Genomic DNA, 21,502 nt, shown 5'->3' on the forward strand with positions numbered 1-21,502 from the left:
CAGGAATCATAATATCTGCTTTGACAGATTCAAACCTGAAACATTTTATTAACAGTAAAAATCAACAACAACAAAAACCCAGCTCTCCATCGGTGCAGCGGATTTGTCAATTTCCGCCTCTGACCTCAAAGTGCAGATGTTGTCAGAAATATCTGATCTTCCAAACGCACCACTGTGTCAGGATCTTGTGATGCTATCAGTACAATGAGTTACTGTACATCCAAGTGTCCACACACAAGCTTTTTGGGTAAGACAGAGCAGCCGGGCTATAGACAGCTGGCCAGAAATCCCAGTGCAGTGAGCTCTCTGAATGTCAATGATGCCGATGCCCTCTGCAAACCAATAGTTCATGCTGAGGCAGCACTTTCAAATGTATTGAAGTGACAGAAGCAGAGAATTTATTGCTCACAATAGGTGATTTAAAATATGAAGTGACGGACAACAACCTCCCCCTTTATCAACATGACAAAATGTAGTACTGCATTTGATCATTGTTGTGGGTTACTTAGCATTATGGTACATTGTTTAGTTTGATTTTATTTTATGTAAACATTCATTTATGCATGAAAACATGACTCTCATACATACACCCCTACTGTAAAGCACTGCCTTATTTTACAGTCACACCTGGGTGCTTGGTGTTTAGTTGTATGCTGTAGGACTGACTCTGATTTAAACCTTGCTGTTATAGTTTTTTTCTTACATGATTACAAACTCATTATTACTCACAGTTGACATGTTCACAGCTGCAGATTACACATTATCTCCCGATGGGTTTTTTATTAGCATCAGAAAATCTTTTGTGTGTACAGTATTGGTGTTTTTGTATTCAGAGTAAAAATATTTTAAATCGCTTTTATTTCCTGTTAAATTCAGCAGTATTGGATTTCAGTGGGATTGAGTACCTCTCTCACAGAAGGCTGCAGAAAACTGTGGCTGGAATAGATTAAAACCAAGTTTCATTCAAACTTCAGATCTATGAAATCTCAGAGAAGATGTTCATATAGAAAATGTGGAAAGTGGAAGAAGGCTTTCTTGTATGTATATCTTGTATCTTGTCAAATATATTTTTTATTTTAGTATTGGGTGTTGTTTTAACTGAAATAAACTAGGATATAAACTGAAATTACCACCCCGCAGTTTACATCAATGTCTGTCCAGACTCATATAATAGGGGAAACCGGGGTAAGTTGTCACACAGCTTTTATTTCCAACACTAGAGGGTGCTACTAAGAAATTGTATATAGGTTTTGTGCATTTACTCATTCTGATGCAATTATTTTTGCCTGGAAGCGGTCAGCAATGCTGTGAACTGAAGTTAGTGCAAATTTACTGTTTTTCACACCCCTGAGTAAAAAACATGTACATTTCAATTTGTGTAGTTTGGTTCTTCCAGTAAGGAATATTACAAATAATATATTTGTATTTTGTAGAGGAGCTTATATACTGTCTTTTTATACTTTTTACTAATTTGATGTGCCAAGCTAACCAGAGATTTTGGCAAGTGTTAGCAAATATGGCAGTATGGGGCAAGTTGTCTTGGGAGATTTTGGGGCATATTGTCACGTGTCACTATTTGGACATTGTACCAAATGTGGCATTGTCAATAATATCAGTGAAAGTTCAATAAATTGTGAAAATTTTCCACAATTAACTTGTCAATTCCTGAGTTATGGCCACAAACTTGTTTTGTGATATAATTAGCTCATCCTTGAGTCCCAGTGAGTGTTTGTGCCAAATTTGAAGAAATTCCCTCAAGGCATTCTTGAGATATTGTGTTTACAAGAATGGGAAGATGAGTGGGACAAATGTGAAGTCACAGTAACCTTGACCTCTGACCTTTAATCACCCAACAAAAAAAATGTTTTCATCCTTGAGTCCCAAGTTAACATATATGGCAAATCTGAAGAAATTCCCATGAGGTATTCTTGAGATATCACATTCACAACGGTACAAATGTGAGGTCACTGTCACCAAAATCTAATCTGTGATTTATATTTATACCAATAAATCCAAAAGCCTACAAACATTTATATCACTGGCCAATACATTTCGTTTAATTAGCATTATCAGTTAAGACTATTTTTTTATTTTTTTTTTTTATAATAACTCTTGTTTACCTGAAAGTTCATGAAAATTTGAGCTAGACACATCTTCATCTTGTGACAACTTGATGTAACTGCAGCCTTAAAATATGACTGAGAACAGTGTCACGTAATGCGGGTCAGGGTAGCATTTCTTGTCACCTTTTGGGCTTCGTGGTAAGCCTTAACTCTTCCTCTGTACGGGTGCGAGGTTTTCCCTGCAGCCATGCATGCCCTATGTTAACCTTTTTGCTTCCTTGTGGCGTTTACTAATATTGCATGCCTCTGAAAACAGCCTAGCCTTTAGCAAGCTGCCGGCTGTCCTTGCCCGCATCGTTGAAGGGTGCACAGCGTTCAGATGTGAAGCCTCCGCCGGCTCCCCAGGATGGCAACCGGCCACTCCTCTGGGCTCCGCATATAATGGTTCCTGGCCTGCTTTGTGATTGTCTGGAAATGTGATTTTGATGCACTGAACAGTTTGTGTCTGTCATGAATGATCAGTGTCCTTGTTGTAGCTTGTCAAAGGTGCCAACTCCACAGATAACACTGGGATTTTGTGTATGTTAATATATATATATATATAAAACAACTTTGCACTATTGTTTAGTTAGTTTTAATTCAATTATTCTATTTTATTTTATTCTATTTTATTGTATATACTGTGCATTTTTATATTTAATATTTTTTACTGTTATTTTATTTCTTTCCTGTATCTATAAATGCTGCTGTAGCGAAAACATTTCCCCTTGGGGATTAATAAAGTAACTATCTAACTAACTATCTATCTATCTATCTATCTATCTATCTATCTATCTATCTATCTATCTATCTATCTATCTATCTATCTATCTATCTATCTATCTATCTATCTATCTATCTATCTATCTATCTATCTATCTATCTATCTATCTATCAATCAATCAATCAATCAATCAATCAATCAGGGCCCACTTGACCCTCAAGCTGAACCACAAATCTACGGCCAGACTCAAAAGGGTCAGAGATTTAAATGGAGGAATGGCGCAACATTTTATGCAGTGAGGACACGGGAATAACGGAAGTTTGTGTTCTATATTGTCCTGATGTGCAACATCAAGAATTTAGTTAAGCTGATTATTGGTTTTCTGTGAAAATAAGAAAATAACCTTTTAGGAAAGCCCATGAAACAGCTATTAGTCAAGATGTAAATCAGAAAACAAAAGACCTATTTTCTTTTCCAGGCCTGCCTACATTAACTTTAAACAGGAAGGAGGGTCTGCTCAGTGATCTTTTGCTAACCGGTTCCTCCCTCTCTGTTTGACCTCTAGCGCAGAGGTTATAGAATTCACCAACCCAGTGGCTTTTGTTCCCTTTGTCTTGTAATCAATGCCTTCCTCCGCTGTTAAGTACTCCAGTTATTGATGTCTCCACACTGGCTGCACTGGGACTGCAGCCAAGCAATGTGAATGTCCTGTTCCAGGGTGACTTCTCCTTGTCTGCTATTGGCTGAGCTCAGAGAATCACAGCCCTCCCTACACTTTAAGGTTTTCAGACATCATTGGCAGAAATAAATGACACCTTGTCTGGTTCTGCCAAATATAGCTAACTTCACAGAGACCATGAAGTGGATAAACCAAAGGGTTGGAAACTGAAAAAAACAGTTTGGCATTCATCTAATTTGACAAATAAGATTTAGTTTTATTGGTAGCTGTGCATTTTATAGCCCAACCATTTTCAGATTTTCTGATTATACCACACGTTGTTCTACTGATTTGCTACAAGAAGACATTGTTTTCCGTTCATTTTAATGAATAGAAAGTTAGTGTTCATTGAATCTTTGCTTAACTCTAATTTATTTTTGGAACACATTTTGAGCATTCAGTGAAAACTCTAACAACGATAATGTGAGAATTATCTGCTGACAAACACTGAGTTTATTTGCTACGCATTTAAAAAGCCAAATTTTGTTGCCCTAAAAGGCTTCTGCTTCAGTAGCTGACACTAAAATATCAAGCGGTTGAGACTGAACTATTAGTTTTTAGAATTGTAACTGTGGGCCTGCATGACTAATGAGTTTAACAAAAAACAATTGTTCACTGTAACAGAACACTTTTTCATTTTATGCAAGATGTAAGTCATTGGTCTGGAGTGATGAATGGAAACTAAGGGCTGCCTAGGAGGTATGAAGTCAATCTACATTTATGAATGCTGCGGAAAGCAGGAATATGAGTTGATTTTTTTTTTTTGTAGTTAAAGCTGGTATATGTAATGTCTTTATCAATAAACCATTTGTATAGTGAAACAGGGAAATCCATCCATCCATCCATCAATTTTCTTCCGCTTATCGGGTCGCGGTGGCAGGCCCAGACTTTCCTCTCCCCTGCAACATTTTCCGGGTCATCCTGGGGGATCCCGAGGCGTTCCCAGGCCAGCTGGGATATACAATCCCTCCAGGGTGTTCTGGGTCTTCCCCTGGGGTCTCCTGTCAGTTGGGCGTGCCCGGAAAACCTCCAGTGGGAGGCGCCCAGGAGGCATCCTGATCAGATGCCCGAACCACCTCAGCTGACTCCTTTCGATGCGAAGGAGTAGCGGTTCTATTCCGAGTTCCCTCCTGATGGCCGAGCTCCTTACCCTATCTCTAAGGCTGAGCCCGGCTACCCTGCAGAGGAAACTCATTTCGGCCGCTTGTCGCCGCGACCTCGTTCTTTTTGGTCACGCCCCAGAGCTCGTGATCATAGGTGGAACGAGTGTCGGAACGAACGTAGATCGACCGGTAAACTGAAAGCTTCGCCTTCCGGCTCAGCGCCCTCTTCACCAACACGGTTGGGTGCTGCACCTGTTTTACTGCTGCAGCCGCACCGATCCGCCTGTCGATCTCCTGCTCCATCCTACCCTCACCCGTGAACAAGACCCCGAGATGCTTAACCCCCTCGCATGGGGCAGGCACTCCGTCCCCATCTGAAGGGAGCAATCCACCGGTTTCCGGCAGAGCACCGTGGCCTCAGATTTGGAGGTGCTAACCCTCATCCCCGCCGCTTCTCACTCAGCTGCAAACCGCCCCAGTGAATGCTGGAGGTCATGGTCTGAAACAGGGAAATCACCATGTTAACCTGAAACTCTCTTCCTGCCATGCTTTACCAAATCTATGCGTTCTTGTTGAGGGTGCCGATGAACACTACAAATGAGGAATTTCATACTGTATTTATGCTTTTATTCAACAAAATTAAATATTGTGATTATTATCACAGTGCCTGGGGCATTTTCCAAGCAGATGCAATAAACAGCATACTTTCATTCAATTTTGCACAACAACTCTGCCATCTGTACTGTAGACCTCACCCTGCAGCTCAGGGTGACACCGCACACACATTTAGCCACTGTATTATCAGCTAAAACATGCAAAACCACCCATGGATGACACCTCAGTTCTCTGACTATAGCACTGCTTGATGTGTGTGTTGTGTGTCACAGGGCTCCTCCCCAGGCTGGAGCCTCAGACCTGGAGGTCATCTCTCAGCAGGTAGAGGAGGACAACCAGGGTGTGGCCCCCATCCAGCTGGTCAGCTTCACCTACAGAGACTTGCCTTTGGCAGCCCTGGACATCTCCCTTGCCGGATCCCAGCTCATCTCTAACCTGGATGAAGATGACAACAGAGAGGGGTAGGTCCCATTACACCTCCCCTCACTCTCTGTTTTTGCTTTGACCGTGACCACCAATGGTAAAGGAGTCTGTTGAGGTGATTAAGTAATCAAGGAGCACTTTATAGCCCAAAACAGCAACTTCAGTGTGGTCACGTAGAAAAAGAGGCTCTGTATTTAAATAATGTGAAGCTCGTGATTTCCTTCTGAAGTTACATGAACCTAAACACTTTAATTATTGTTATTATCACATATCATTTGAGTGATATCAAAGATTGTGCAATTCGAGGAAGCTGGAAACAAATTAGTGGCATGATTATCACTGAAATCTCTCTATAATTAATTTGTATACTAAAAAGCCCAAAATGCAATTACATATTGATTGATGTTCTGGCTATTTGCCTCCACAGTTAAGAAGATACCAGAGATATGGTGTCTGAGTCATTGTGTCTGCTTTTTTTTGCATGAAAGTGCTACATTCATAATTAAGGCAGCATTGCAATTACTGCAATCTATAATCTAGCCTGGCAGAGAAAAGCTCCACCGTCACTCTCTCCATTGCTCGTTATTGCACATGGTAATTACACCTGGCGTATTGAATCATTCCTCATTTTATATTGGAGTCGAGGATATTGGCAATGCATTTATTAGTGTCACCGTGTTAAATGGACAATGTCTCCACTGATGTGTTCATTTCAGCTCAATGACACAGCAATTTCTCTCCGCCAGACAGGCTTCTGTTCGCAGTGTTGATTTCTGGCAGAAAACAATGCGTGTTGTTAGCACCATAGCTTTCCTGAAATGTCAGAGTCCTGCAGCGGTACTGTTTCTGCCCATGAGGCCTGCTTGTCCTGGGTTCGTGTTGTTTTCTTATCACCATATCGCCGAGCTGCAGGCCCAGTGTTCTCAGGACAGGACACACCCCTCCTAGAGCACCCTGTAGCAAGTGTCCATGGCTCTCCACTCGGGAAGCATGATTCACAACCCTTTTGGCGTGCTGCGATGCTGGCATTCATGCAGAAAAAGTCGACAAACAGCATAAGCTTAATTAGAGCATCCAGCATTTCACCGTCCAAGCCCCAGTGTGTCAGCTGACCATGTCCGGCTGGACTTTGCCTGGTTTGGCCTGGTCCAGGCCGATGGCTCTGCGGGACGGAGGGCAGGGACAGATGGGTCCTGTCCTAAACACCCAATCTCTCATCCGACCTCACTCATGCTCACAAAAAAGAACAGCTACCAAACACATAGCAATGCCACAGCAAAGGGCAGGACCTGGCAACCCAGCAAAATGATCATCACAGTGGGAACCCTCACATGGCATCATATGATACTCTGGTCCCCTGGGATGTGGCATTGTGCTGTGGAAAAGTCATACAGTGCCAAGACATGTCTTTAGATGGCCCAGTGCCATACCAAAGTGCGCACGCATCACTCCATTAGAGAGTAACATGTTAGTGTTGTGTTTTGTGTCGCCTCATTATGAGAAGTACACATGGGGGTCATTTGGCAAAGTGCAAAAGTTGTATTGTCCAAGGAGGGAGGCATGTTGGAGGTGGTTTGATAGATCAAAACCAGGACTCATCTAGGAGACAACGGTCTGTCAACGCCTGAGAGAAAAACAAATGGATTCCTTTCAAGATATGTTTTCGTAATACTTACTGAGTTACTTAGTTTGGTGGCCTAACCCTCGCCACGTGGTTTTTCAGGCCGAGGCGAGGAAAAACGTGACTCTAACACAGTATGCCGTAGTGAACTGGCTTTAGTGCGAAACTGGGTTGTTCTGGGGGATTTATCAAATCAACAATGCAAATATTCTATCATGAAAAGTAAGGGGACATTTATTGTGATCATATTAACCTCCTCTTCAGACGCCAAGAGGCTTGGAAGTATCCAGCAATCTAGTCAAAACACTGTGCAATCTCTTGCCCATGTGAGTGTTGCAGGATGTTCAATGACCTTTTCAGATTGGAATTCCTGATTTTCAGGTCACAGGCATTCCAAGACATACCTATCATTACCCTGTCATAGACACATTGTCACTTGGAAGTGCCCGTGGAAAAGGCGACGGAGCCACAGGTTTACGGCTGCCTTGTGACTTACATAGCGTGCCGAGGAATGACAAAGTGGTGGGATGTGTTGTACGCTGCATGATCAATCAAGACTAACAAGGGTCCTAATGGAAAAGTAATCACTTGACTTGAATGATCTATTTTACTCTGTTGGCTGTGAGAACATTTTTTTGTCAATGATTGTGTACAAGAATGTGGACCTGCATTCACGTCCCCAGTACAGGTGTTGCAGTGGTTCTCTGCTTCATTTGAAGTGATTAGCAAGACGGTTTTCTTAAGCTTCTGTGACTTACATTCTTACGCTATAAATTACAGTATACTGTATCTTAGTCATGCCCTTTTCTTTTGATGTGGTTGTATCCTGTGGTCGTAAAAATTCCTAAGCGGGTACACTTAAAGTTAACTTTTAATTCATTTTGGAAAGTTTACATTGATTTCTGGCACTAAAGTTAGAATTAGCCAAATTTCTTTGCTGTGCTGTCGTTTAAGTCAGTCAGGCCTTTTTTTTTTCTTCCAGATGTAGCTGCAACAGTGGTTGAGTTTCAGTGCTGATTGCTGATTGGCTCCAATAGTTTCAAAATGAACCCGAGGTCTACACGGAGTGCGATCCAATGTCTAGAAACTATTCTTTATGGAGTCTACCCAGACCCATACATTCACACAGTGAAGGCTACAACAGAACAGCTTTATACCAGTAATCAGAAATGGTGGAAAAGGGCCTCATTACTTGTGAACTGAGCCCAAAGTTCTTTGATGGTTAATTTTTTGTTTTGTTTTGTTACATATACCTAAGAAAAAAAACAGCAGAAAAATACACACCACAGATTCACATTTAGTCTCGCATAGCAGCTTCTCGTGGCTCTCTATCAGGAGACGTGGGTGATTATGTAGGAGGTGGATGTTCTTGCGGACTAAGGGGCACACAGTACTTGCAGATTATGTGCAGCGGTGAGCTGGTTAGAATTATTAATAGATTTTGGCTGCTCAACCTTCTCCATAACTTTCTGGAAAGTCCAAGGTAAGGATGGTGTGATTTCATTTGTGACTTTATTACTGTCCCATTTGTTTTGTTTTAAGATTTAGCCTTTTAATAGTCAACATGTTTTTCTTTATAACATTAGTATTATCACACTTCTGTTTTTGTGTTTTGATTGTTACAGGAAGCTGTAGTAAACTGGCAACATTGTGGAGTGTGCATCTGTTCAATCACAGGTTATTCTCATTTACTTACACATATAAAACCAGCTGTGACTGGTTATATCAGTGGTACAGCGGCAAGGTGGTGTACTGAGATTTTCTTCTACTACATCACCGACCGTAGCCCAGGCTCCTGGCGAGCAGTTTCTTGCCTGGACCCGAGGCTGCACTCCCTGAGCTTGTCTTGGGTTCTCATCCCCAGATCAGTGTGCTGTCCACAGCAACAGCAACATATGCCGCTGATCCCCAGGGGCCAAGCTGAGAGGTGTGCGGCACTGCAGCAATGACAGATGGTTCATATGGGTCAACCTGCCGCTTTGACTGGAGAGGAGAGGAGAGGAGAGGAGGCGGAGGAGATAAAGAGACGGGAGGAATGGGGCAGATGACCTTTCTCCATAATTTCATTCACAAAGCTGCCAGCTGTAGATCATAAAGAAATGACTCCATTTAATGGATGTCATTTCTGTCCATGTTGGACAAAAGCGTGGGATTAACCATTTTCTGTGTTGTTTGGTGACGACCACAGTTGCTAGCTGATATGGTGAGGGGTAAAATGTTGGATATTAGATAAGCATAGGTAAGTGTGCCCAGGCCATCCAGGACTACCTGCATTACAGAACAAGATGCTCAGATTTGCCCAGTGAAATAAAGTTCAATTGACACATTTCACTCACTACAATGCATTAATATAGCCGTATGTCAACACACACATAATCTGACCGAGGTTGGTTATGGTCAAGGTTTAAATAAGATGTAATAAATACAGAAATCCAGACTGCAGAATATAGCTATGAAGGATGTTGCCAGAGTCAAGTATGAATCTTGGAAGCAGCAATATTTCATGGGGGCTTTGGAACCAGTGCCATGTTGTACCTGCTCTGTGTTGATGGATGCCTGAAAAGAAAGCGGGATTTCTCTCTTTTTTTTCCTCCCCTCTGACTCTATTTCAAACACACAGAGTAACAGTCCTCTCCATCAAATTGGCTCCCTTGCCTGGCACCATGTGCGACACAATAGATGACATTTGAGTGCAGGGTTTGAGGGTTTGTTAATATTCACAGACATGCAAAGTGTGAGATTGCTTTTTAGGTTGAGAGCAAGAGAGATCAAGTGTCCTGGTGAAAAACCATTTATCAGGGACAGCTTGTCTGCTGCTCTGCACATGGAGCCCCATCTATCTCCATTTGCTTAGTATCTGTGACCCATTTCTCTGGCGGAGACTAGTGCCGAGTCCCCGCTGCCTGGTTGGTATCATTGTGTAGGATGCAAGGAGTGAAGAGATGTTAGGTGATTGCATTTAGAAACCAATTGAAAGGCATTGGTAAGCTACTTGAAACAGAAGATTAGAAGAACGGATGCAGGTGCCTCAGTAGAACCTTACCTTTATTAACTGGCAGATTTAATCGATTAATCCTTTATTTAGATTTCTTAATTAGCCGCAAGTGTTTGCTGATGAAACTGTAAGAGATTAATGGCATCAAGAAATGAAATCTCTAAAATGATCAGTGATGAGTTTAGTTTATTCCGCATTTTTATCGCTTAGCTGGTTTCCTCTCTCAGGGCGTCTTTGCTTATTTTGGCTGCGATAACACAAATGACTCAGCAGTGGTTACAAAGGAATAGATTTAGTCAGTTGTTAAGTTGGCATTAATCTTGATTTTGAAGCAACCTGGGCGGTGGCTCCACCTGTGCTTTCTCAGGAAATGGCCGCTTGTATAAAAAAAATAATAATAATTAAACACACGCATGTATCTGGGATTAAATGCTTCTCTAACTGTGTAAATTAAGTTTTGGAACAGGAGTAATGTAGAGCGCTTGAACAGCCTGAATGAGATGAATTCTTCCAACCTCTGCTGTTGAGTAGCCGGCAGGCGCACAGTTGTGGTCCATTTCCCCCTGCCCAAGCCTGCTGAGTTCAGCAGATTGGTGTGAATTGGTTTGAGTTTATACTGGAGGAACCACGGGGCTGCATAGATATCAGAACAGAGGGAGAGAAACTAAAAGGAGACAGACAACCTGATTCGAGTAGCATCATTTAGAAAAATACTGCGGGAGTAGTATTAGCCATTTGTTCTTTGCACCTTCAAATAATTCGATTCAAAAGCTGTTCCTCATTTGTCTCTTGCTGTCAAACACATTCACAAGATGTCCATCCCTTGAACCAGAACAAAAAAATAATTACTTCCATGAAAGTGTGTATCATTTAATTTTTAACACCTTACTGAGGCATGTCACTGAGCTTTGGGTTCTTCCAAAGAGTCCTGAAGTTAAAGAAGAGCCACACGTGATGATTTTACGGTTCAAGAAAGAAGAACTATATCTTTATTATACAAAAATCAGTTCTTTTTTCTAACTTTTCAATAGAACTTTGTGTTTGTTAAATTTTTGATCCTGACAATAAGTATGAAGCCTCAAAAAATTCCTTCTAATGATAAATCTGAGAGGCAGATGTCACTCTTTGGTTGAAGTCCTACTTTGCGGAGGTCATAACCTTTAATTAATGCTCACGTTCTTTCATTTTAAACAGTTTGGAAATTCGGTCGTAAAGTAACAAATTTTAAGTTTTTCCCGAGAAATAATTTGCTTTTTTTTTCAGACATTTGCAGGTGTGCCCACATTAATGAGTGGCCACGAGGCAGTGATCTAGCAACTAATTTTAACTCTGGCATGATTAATGGTGTTTGTACAGTAACTGCCAGAGGTCTGTACCCAACTGTGTTGGATCTTTTTCACTTTTTCACTGAGTAAAGTTGCCCATGAAGGTGCAATAAAGATATCAATCAGGAGTTCCAAACAATTATTTAGAGGACTGGAACAGCAGCAGGAGTGGCACTATTTTAGCCTTTTAGACACTTTAGCGTTTGCTTTCTTGTGTGTGTGTGTGTGTGTGTGTGTGTGTGTGTGTGTGTGTGTGTGTGTGTGTGTGTGTGTGTGTGTGTGTGTGTGTGTGTGTGTGTGCGTGTGCGTGCATGTGTACGTGTGTGTGCGTGTTACAATCAATACCTCAGAGGAGTTGATAGTCTCTCACTCATTACTTCTGAATGAATTTTCCCCCTTTTCAGCTTCCCTCTTCTCCCGAACTCCATCTGTTAACCCACAAACACACTCACAAACAGAGCACTACCTCCTCTGATTTAATTTCCATTTAACTTGCACTTAATGAGTTTACATTGTATTTTATCCTGTCTCAATTACAGGAGACAGTATAATGAAAGAGATGCTCCTCGTGATAGGATCCCCATTTCAGTGAGAGTTACTTAGCTGGGGATGGAGCCAAAACTCCAGTCCTGTTTGTGTGAATGGGCCCCAACAGAGCAACCAGACACTTTTGTCCATGCCAGTCTTTCTGCTTAATGTCTTTGTCCGGCTGCAGTGGCCACTCTGCAGCCTGCACCATGTGCAGCATGCCATCACTTCCATCGCAGGCCACTATTGATCAGTTTCATGATCTAATCCCCTCGCTCTGCTCTGCTGCCAGACTCGCTTTGATCTTCCCTCAGTGAATACCACTGCAGCCACTGGCATGTTGATGTCTTTATGAACCTGTCCGCAGTCCACGCTATCCCACATCTTTCATCTCCTCTGCACACACTGTCCTTAAAAGTGTCTTGTGTGTGCAATGTTTTTACGTGCATGTACAAATGCGTGCATGACCAATCCTTGAGGTGTTGCCCATTCGATACGAACCTGCCTTGACCCCGGGAAAGAGCGAGGTGATTTTCTTCCTTTGCTTGCTCCAACACCGAAGCACCCTTACTTCCTCATAAATACTTCAGGTCCTCAGCATTCAAGGTTTAAAGTGATTTCCCTAAAATTAAGTTTCTGCGCTTGGAATAATCCATCACTGCCATTTACTCTGCTTCCAGTCAGGGTTTTTCTTTACAGGTTTATTAAATTAATACCTTTTCTGCCTGGCTTGTGGGAAAGGTCTGAATGAATTATGATTCCACACAGTAGGAGTTAAATCATGCTTTTCAAACCTGAAGGTAAGTGAAGTATCTCTCTTGGAGTGTGTGTGGCTCATTCCGTCTTTTAACTAATGGTCCACAAATGTCCTGCGACTGTGTGTGTTCAGCATATCATTAGGTAAATGTTTCTTTTTCTTGGCTCCTCTCCACTGGCAGATGGGGTTTGACATTGCTCCCTGGGAACAGATCGGTGCTCGGGGAAGTATCTATGGTATTTGCTAATGATACCATTATCCTCCGCCACCTTTTTGTCACCTCAGGTGCTGCGCTCCCAATCTGTTGGCATTGGCTGGTAGAGAGGGTTGCTGCAGAGGGTTGAGAGCAGCGGTTAAACTCTGGGAGAGCATCGGCAAAGCGTAGCCCAGCTCCAGACACTCCGCCGACCTTGGTGTTGGATGGAGAGGATGTGTGTGGCTGTGTTACACCGGAGGTTCTGCCGCAGCTGCAAAATGATGCCGCTCACTATATAGGATCCCTTCTTGAGATCTGGGAACAGGGCGAGAAATAAATGCAATCAGTCACGCAGGTTGTAAACGAGTCATCATTGCAGCAAAGACGGACCATTGATTTTGCAGGTAAAACTGGACGTGAACATTCTTAATTTAAAGGGTAATAATGTGACCGTTTGCATTCTTCCCTTTCCAAATACAGGCAAAACAATTAGTTTATTGGATTCAATTAGTTATTCAACTCAGTCTGCATCCACTGGCAACTATTTCGATAAAGGCTTGCTTGTTTATGCGTTTGTTTTTCTTTCTCTTATATTGACAGGGAAGTGAAAATCTAAACAACATAAAAATAAAACTGAAATACTCAAATACGACTAAAACAGAAGTACAGCTTTCTTAAATGAGAACCAAAAAAAAAAAAAAAAAGGTATAATAATTCAAAATGATCTTTAACTCTATCTGCGTCTTTCTCTGTTTTCTCCTTCTCATACTTCCTTCTCCAACTCCCCCCGCCGTCCTCTCTGGCTCTCTCTCCGGATCTCTTTTGGATGAATCCCAATGCCTTTGAACTGGCTGTGCCCCGTTTCCACTGTCAGTGTTTGCCTCCTTCATTCTGAGCTGAAGCAAGAGGAGTGTAGAATAAATTGCATTCTCTCTTGTCCTCTGACAGACATTGCCCGTAGCTTTCCTCCTGTGGGGGACAGGTGACAACAGATAGCTGCTATTTTCGAGGACCATACTGCCTTTTTTCAGTGTTGCCTCCGAGAAAGGACAGCAACCCCACACATGTACACACACACACACACGCGCGCGCACACACACACGCACACACACACACACACACACACACACACACACACGTGCGCGCCACACACACACGCTCACACACACTTTCCTTTCCAGAGTACATCTGGCGAGTGTGCGTGTGGAATGTAGAGTTGTAAAAGAATGGGAAAGCCCTGTGTGGCTCTCGGAGATTTGTCATTATTTATTGACCATAAATCCCCAGGAGTCTCAGTCAGTCAAGCTCTGATTGGAGGAACTTGAAGGGGAGGGTAAGGATGGATTTAAGGCGGTTACATCTTCAGGCACAGTGTACACGGACAAGGAGCAAGCACACCAGGGGCACCGACACTCTCCGAGCTAATGGGAAAAAAATATAACAATGTGGAGGAGGCTGTGCAAAGCACTAACAGAATCACCAGTGGGATTTACAGCATGTGTAACATACCGACACTGAGATCGAGCTGTATGACCGATGCAAATTTCTCTTTCATCCCTTCGCTCTGATACTCTTTCTCTGCCAAGCACGCAGAATTGAGAGTGCAAACACTGTCAGATGAAGGCATTGTCATTCGGTAACATCTTTTTGGCTGTGCGCGACTGCACCCTCCAGAAGGTGCACGTGCAGCATTATGTCATGCCAGGAGAGCCACATCATGTGCTAGTCTGTCATCCACAGCTCAAACAAGACCATAGCCAAGAAGCTAACTACCAGCCAGGTTGTTGGCAAAACAGTCATGAAGCCAGCCAGTGAGCTAGTCAGTTTCACCCAGAAGCGCTTCTGGTTCACCCAGTGAAGCAGCTGGAAGGGAACCAAGCACAGGAAACTCATCTCTATAGGACAAAACTTCATTGATATGAATATAAAACGCATATTAAATCACCTTTTCTATGGACGTTCTGATGTTTTAGGCATTAAATACACCATTTGTATGTATACACATGTTCTGGTGAGACAAAACAATATTACTTAATGCCTGAATGTGGATTATAACAGATGTCATATAATCTGTTTCCATAAATAGGCTCAAACAAACTAATGGCTGTTGTAGTCAGTAGACTACACCGTTTGATGATGGCAAAAAAAAAAAAAAAAGGAGAGCTTTAATTTGAAGAGAAGGTTGCAGAATGAAGGCTTTTATGAGGAGATGAGGAAGGGGACACCCATGAATAATGAGCAGAATTACTTCATACTCGTATTTCATCTCGGTGCTAGAAGTACATGTATCTATGCTTCACAATAAATTTAAGGGAAATTAATATCTTCATGCATACTCCGCATTTGTATGATTTGTGTGCAGAACACTGCCCTCTGCTGAAAAATATTTAGAAGATTGTTGACTGACTGAAACCTGAGTAGAGTCAAGGTTGAACACACCTCAGAATTTGTGTTTCTTGTGTTTTATTAACTTGACCTTGCATATTGTCTGTCAAATCTGCATTCTGCTCCAGTATCACATTCAGAATAGCATCACAACCCGAACTATAATTTATCCTCATACTCGCGTCTCTTCTCCCGTCCCACCTCCGTGTCTTTCACCCCCCCTCTCCCCTTTCCCCTCCTCATACACACACACACACACACACACACACACACTCAGGTCGAACTGGCTGAAGCCATGCTGTGGACGAAGGGCAGCGCTGTGGCAGGTCTGTCTGCTGTCAGCTGGCTTCAACTGTTTCCTGGTCGCCTGCGTCATTCTGGTGGTGCTGCTGCTGATGCTGGAGCTGCTCATAGACACCAAGCTGTTGCAGTGTGAGTGATGGAAACCAACATAACGTGGCTGAGATTCTTGAAACAGTGTGTTGTGTGGGGTTTGAGAACATAATAGCGGGGAGGTGGTTTGTTATATTCATTGTTTACCGTCTTAATTCTTGTAGAGGGAGAAAAGTGGACTACTCGGCACAATTCTTTACTAATTGTTATTCCAAGGCAGTGGGGTCAATGCACGGATTGACATATAAAAACCTGAGACGAAGAAGCAACATCACTACACCTTAATTGGGATAAAAGCAGATCTGCTGAAAGATCATGTGCTCGTGGAAGATGCCTTTATTTTATTATGGCCAATTATAAGATAAACGGGGTTAGTTTGCATAAATTACAACATAGAAAATCAACACTGAAGCACACTCTTATTATACTGTGTTAGACCTATAAATTTACCGGGGCAATAGATCAGCCATTTTTAGCTTTTTGAAGATGTTTTATGTTGTCTCAGCTAATATGTCACAATGAATTATGTGATGGAGGTAATTTGGAAATACATCTCCATTGTTTGTCCACCAAAAATAATTAACAAGTTCATGTACAGTTTGGCACAATGCTTAGACTCTTGCTTTAAATTTGGATTTAAGATTTGTCCGATTTTTTGTTTTTTTTAATGGACTGCAACATTGCATAGAAAGGTAGTGAAATAACATAATGTTCCGATTTCCGTATGCTCTGCCTTTTACCAGGATTAAGTTTAAATTAAAGTGTTTTTTTTGTTTTTTTTAATGATGTCAATGACCAAAAAGATGAGTCTTTATAGATTTATTTGTATTTACATTGATATAACTTTTTCCCATGTCAGCATTAATGGACTGCTGACATGTCAATGTCACCATCCCTTGCTTGGGTGGTTAAAGGTTTTAATATACTGTAGTATAATTAATGATGTTTGATTGGGATATAATTCAGGTCCGTTTTAAAAAAAAATTGAAACAAGAATGAATGTACAATGTGATGTGTATGTGAGCGTGTGCAGAAAGCCGTAAATACTAGCTGCTAACCATCTGTACTGTATAATGATGTCACCGATGATCAATTCTGGGACCCGAGGCTTTGACCAATCACAGTCTTGGGGAAACAACCTTCCTATTAGTATTCCACAGTTAACACAGAATGTCAGGTGGTCAAAACTCCGGACCCACATCACCTCAGTGTCACCTTTGTCTCCATCACCTGGCGCGATGGAGAAATCCTCACCGACCATAAGTGGAAGGTCAGAGGTGATGACCCGTTTGATGTCACAGTGCTGAAACACGCGGTCTTGCTTCGGCAGCATCCAAATGCAGTCAAGTCTTTGTTGCTCCCCGGGGACTGACTGATTGACCAGGCGAAGGAAAAGTAAGACAAATGTGTGAAGGGAGATGGCGGACAAAGAAATCGAGCAGCACAGAGCAGGCTGTTGGATGATTGTGAGGAGGACCGGCAGAAGACGAATAGACTGATAGACAGATCACTGAACACAGCAAACAAAGACAGATGGGAGGGAGATGTGGCGCGTGAAGAGAAATGCCACAGCAGATAGCCGAGTGCGGTTTGAGGCTGTCTGCATTTAGCCTGACGAATAGACGGGAGGATACAGACACACGCATGTACAGTATGCGCTGAATTCACTTTACTGCACCTTGTCAGTGTTATGCAGCTGGCAAAAACTGCTTGATATATTCCTACCAAAACGCAGCGTCCATTTTTCACCACTGCATGTCACATAGCTATCTTTCAAAAATAATCCGTTATTTCTCCCTTCCTCCCTCAGTTAATAATGCATTCCAGTTTGCCAGCATCATCCACTGGATCAGCCTGGCCATCCTCTCGGTGTTCTTCACTGAGGTGAGTCTTCTCCCGCTCGACACAAAAACAGTCTCACTTACAGCTGATGCAGCGGCCTGTCGATTAATGCTCTGTCGTGCAGTATGTGCGGCCGCTGATGTACACCGACAGATACTCATTACAATACTAACAATAACCTGAAGCGCCCCGTGCCCTCTGTCACGGCAGGATGGGACACTCCAGTGCAGGTGATCTTGTGTACATATCCACTGATAGTGTGTCTGAATGAAAGATTAGAGATCATACGAGAAAGATCTGCATCAATATTCTGAAAATACTTGTGTAACTGCTGTCCTTGAAACTGGCACGGTTGATCCCTCTCAGGTTTTTCGATTGATCCTCAGCACAAACATTTTAAAATGCAGATGGAACTTTCCTGGGCTGCTAGTTTGAAATAATTTCGAGGCCTCGGGTGGGCTGTATTGATTACCATTTTCTTTACAGCCAGACACATTTGTCTTAGTTCCTTATTCTCGTCCTCCCAACTGCTGCCTTTTGTTTTGTAGGAGTTTTATTTAGCAGGAGAGGCTACTCCTCAGTGCTGCACTGAAGCAGTGGAATCAGCAGGTTGACGGCTTTTGCTCCAGTCCAACCCTAAATATCTCAAATGAGAATGGGCTTTGGGTTGTTTGCTCTCTGCAGTCCCTACCGTGTACCGCAGAGAGAGTAAAATGCAGTGTCTAATTGTTTGGATGATGTGTGTATGAATATGATGTCATTGATAAATGGGACCATCAGGTTTATTTGTGGGAGGAACTAACAATGTCATGCTCTGCCTCCATCTCCCAGTCTCTCTTAGTCAAGCTGTCCTTGTTTTCCTCCATCTTCCCCTGTGTAACCTGCTCTCCATCTCCATCTCTGTCCTTCTGACTGTCTCAGACGGTGTTCAGGATCGTGGTGTTGGGGATATGGGATTACATAGAGAACAAAGTAGAGGTAAGCTCCCGGGAGTCCCATTAGTCCTGATGCGGGGCCCCTTTCACTGCAGTGTCATTCCCTCAATGTCATAGCTCAGTGTGGCAACTTTAGAAGCGTAACCCGCTGTGTACGTGTGTGTGTGTGTGTGTATATATATATATATATATATATATATATATATATATATATATGTGTGTGTGTGTGTGTGTGTGTGTGTGTGTATATATATTTTCTCAGGTGTTTGATGGAGCTGTCATCGTACTCTCTCTGGCCCCCATGGTGGCCTCCACGGTGGCCAACGGCCCCAGCAGCCCCTGGGATGCTATCGGTCTCATCATCACACTGCGCATCTGGAGGGTCAAGAGGATCATTGACGGTGAGGCTGGGAGGGGCTGACGTCCCTTGTGTCCTGTCCTTTGCTGTCAGGTCACAGAGATAGACGCCGCCACTGTGCTCTCTGCGCTATCGGCTACATTCAATCTTGAGGTTGTTTGCTCAATTCGATTTTCCTATTTTTTCCCTTTTTTTCTTTTCTTTTTTTTTAACCTGCACTGATAGTGGGACGTCGCCAATCGTCGTGAACCTGGGTTTTCAGTGCTCACAAAAATGCTAATTTCTTTATCATAGAGAAGCATGAAGAGCATTTTGCATGATGGGAATAATTCTTTCATTTTAACGATGTTGCTCCCCCATGTGGTTTCAGAATATAGTACAGAACATGTTCAAAGGGATGATTACTGACTGTGAGCAAGGTTTGAACGTATCACCTCAGACATAAACTGTTTCGGGAATATAATGCAATCCAAAAAACACCACCACAAACTATTGCTTAAAAGCTTACCATAAAACTCTTGATGCCTTTTATGTCACAAACTCTGTTGGCAGAAGCCCCTCGTCATGTGTCAATGTACATGGAACATTTGCAGGCTTTTACTTTAACAAAACAATAATCACTTTGGACACTTTTTCACAATTCTGCAGGGGTTAAAGTAAACACTAGATGAAATCAATTTAGTGTTTAGTATTGACATGCGCAAAGTTAAATGTTTGTTTTGAAGCGAAACTGAGTACAATATGTCGTTTTGTTCTAGCCTATGTGCTGCAAGTGAAGGTGGAAATGGAGCTGGAGATCCAGCAGTATGAGAAGGCCAAGGCGGTGAGGGAGGAACAGCTTGATCGTCTCACCCAGATCTGCCAAGAACAGGCGGTACTACGTCTTCCTCTCCCGAGTCCTATTTCATATTAATATATAGCTGCCTGTGACCAGCAGAGGGCAGCAAAGTGCTGAGCAAGAAACAAATATGAAATCCTTTCTCAAAAAGACAGACGGTAACTTACAAAACTGATCTCATAACATCATCAGATAATACCTTTACAGCTGGCTCGATATCAGGTAGCCACTATACATCATCTCAAGACAATCTACGGGCAAACTCACAATTTAATAATCGTAGTTCAATTATTGTTTTGAAGTGACGTTACTCAGCTGAAAAATAAGTTTAACTTTATAAGTGTAACTGAGTGCACCCACTGAGTGTTCTCTGTTTCTCGTATGTCGACCCAGAAGAGGAGAAGAGTGTCCACTGTATGTCTGAGAGTTAAATTGTAACTACATGCAACAAAAAAAAAATGAGTGGATAGAAGTGGATGTAATATTAAGGACAATGTACAGTATATGTTCTGTCCTGAATGTTTCTGCCCATCTTACTTAAATATATCTGAAGAAAAGAAAGTGTTCTCTCCCGTTCTCTCACTTCTTATTCTTTCCTTTCAGTTTGAAATCAGGCAGCTGAGGGCCCACCTGGCCCAACAGGACCTGGATCTGGTAGCAGAGCGTGAAGCAGCCATGCAGATCCACCATATGTGGGGTAAACAGAGCAGCAGTTTCCAGGAGGTGGACGGACTGGCCCCTGGGGCCTCCGAGCATCACAGGCCAGCCAAAGCCAGAGAGCCCGGGGGGCCCGCAGGTAACCGTCCGGAACACCCAACCTCTTTGTATTACAGGCTATCAAAGACCTCTGTGCACGAGCGGGAACTCAGGCTGTGCTTTCCACAGTAAATCCTGTCCACACTCACACATGGATGGCTGAATGCGGAGATATTCAATGCCTTGGAAGGAAGTGGTGTAAAAGAAGTTGGTTCCTGACTGAGAGCTCGTAGGTTTAAAGCCTTTTGAGATGGATGGGAATTTTGAATGAGAAATCCCCTGTGGTCCTTGGTAATATGTACTGCACGTTATGTATATGTGGATGTAAATATGTAATGCAGAGTTTTATGGTTACCAGAAGCAACAAAAAAATAATAATCAGTCTGAAATATGACATAATATTTCTGTTTGCAGGTTAAGATAGTTTATTAATGGACGTCATACAGCGGCAGCGTTGGTTTCCTTTTCTCAAAAACATCCGTCTTCAGAGTCCGCATCAAAATTCTGGTGCCACGCCTTTAGATGGACTATAAACCTCTCACGCACTGACAGGTCATAACTCACGGGACGTAAAGCACCACCAGTACAGGTGATGTCAGGGCTCAAAACACTGAGGCTTTTCCTTTATCAAAGCTATAAATCACTGAGTCACTGTGTTTCTACTCAGACCTCCCTTTAAACTGGGCTTGAACCTTATACACTGGTATTGATTATGTGGGGATGTTCCCGGTCACAGTTTAGACTGAACAATGAGGGGGAGGGGGGGGTCCCTGTTGAGACATTCATAAAATGAATATGAGAAATCCAAGCATAAATAAATACAGCAGTCCTTTGGGACGTTGATCTGCACTGAGGAGAAACACTTGGTCTGAGTGGTCTGTGAAACAT

General features: G+C 42.5%; 1 protein-coding gene across 1 annotated transcript in view; it reads left to right on the forward strand.

Annotated features, from left to right (window-relative positions):
* Window positions 1-21,502, forward strand: part of tmem266 (transmembrane protein 266) — a 28,280-nt gene that overhangs the window by 3,872 nt on the left and 2,906 nt on the right. The window contains exons 3-9 of the mRNA XM_069708664.1: window positions 5,535-5,723; window positions 15,770-15,924; window positions 17,696-17,769; window positions 18,649-18,705; window positions 18,925-19,063; window positions 19,779-19,894; window positions 20,462-20,654. Of these exons, the coding sequence (XP_069564765.1) occupies window positions 5,535-5,723; window positions 15,770-15,924; window positions 17,696-17,769; window positions 18,649-18,705; window positions 18,925-19,063; window positions 19,779-19,894; window positions 20,462-20,654 (923 nt within the window). The remainder of the gene's footprint in view (window positions 1-5,534; window positions 5,724-15,769; window positions 15,925-17,695; window positions 17,770-18,648; window positions 18,706-18,924; window positions 19,064-19,778; window positions 19,895-20,461; window positions 20,655-21,502) is intronic.

Source organism: Brachyistius frenatus, unplaced genomic scaffold (genome assembly GCF_029030835.1).
Source record: "Brachyistius frenatus isolate BFR_SWC_R1_liver_20210118 unplaced genomic scaffold, ASM2903083v1 Contig_77, whole genome shotgun sequence".
Taxonomy (NCBI): Eukaryota; Metazoa; Chordata; class Actinopteri; family Embiotocidae; genus Brachyistius; species Brachyistius frenatus.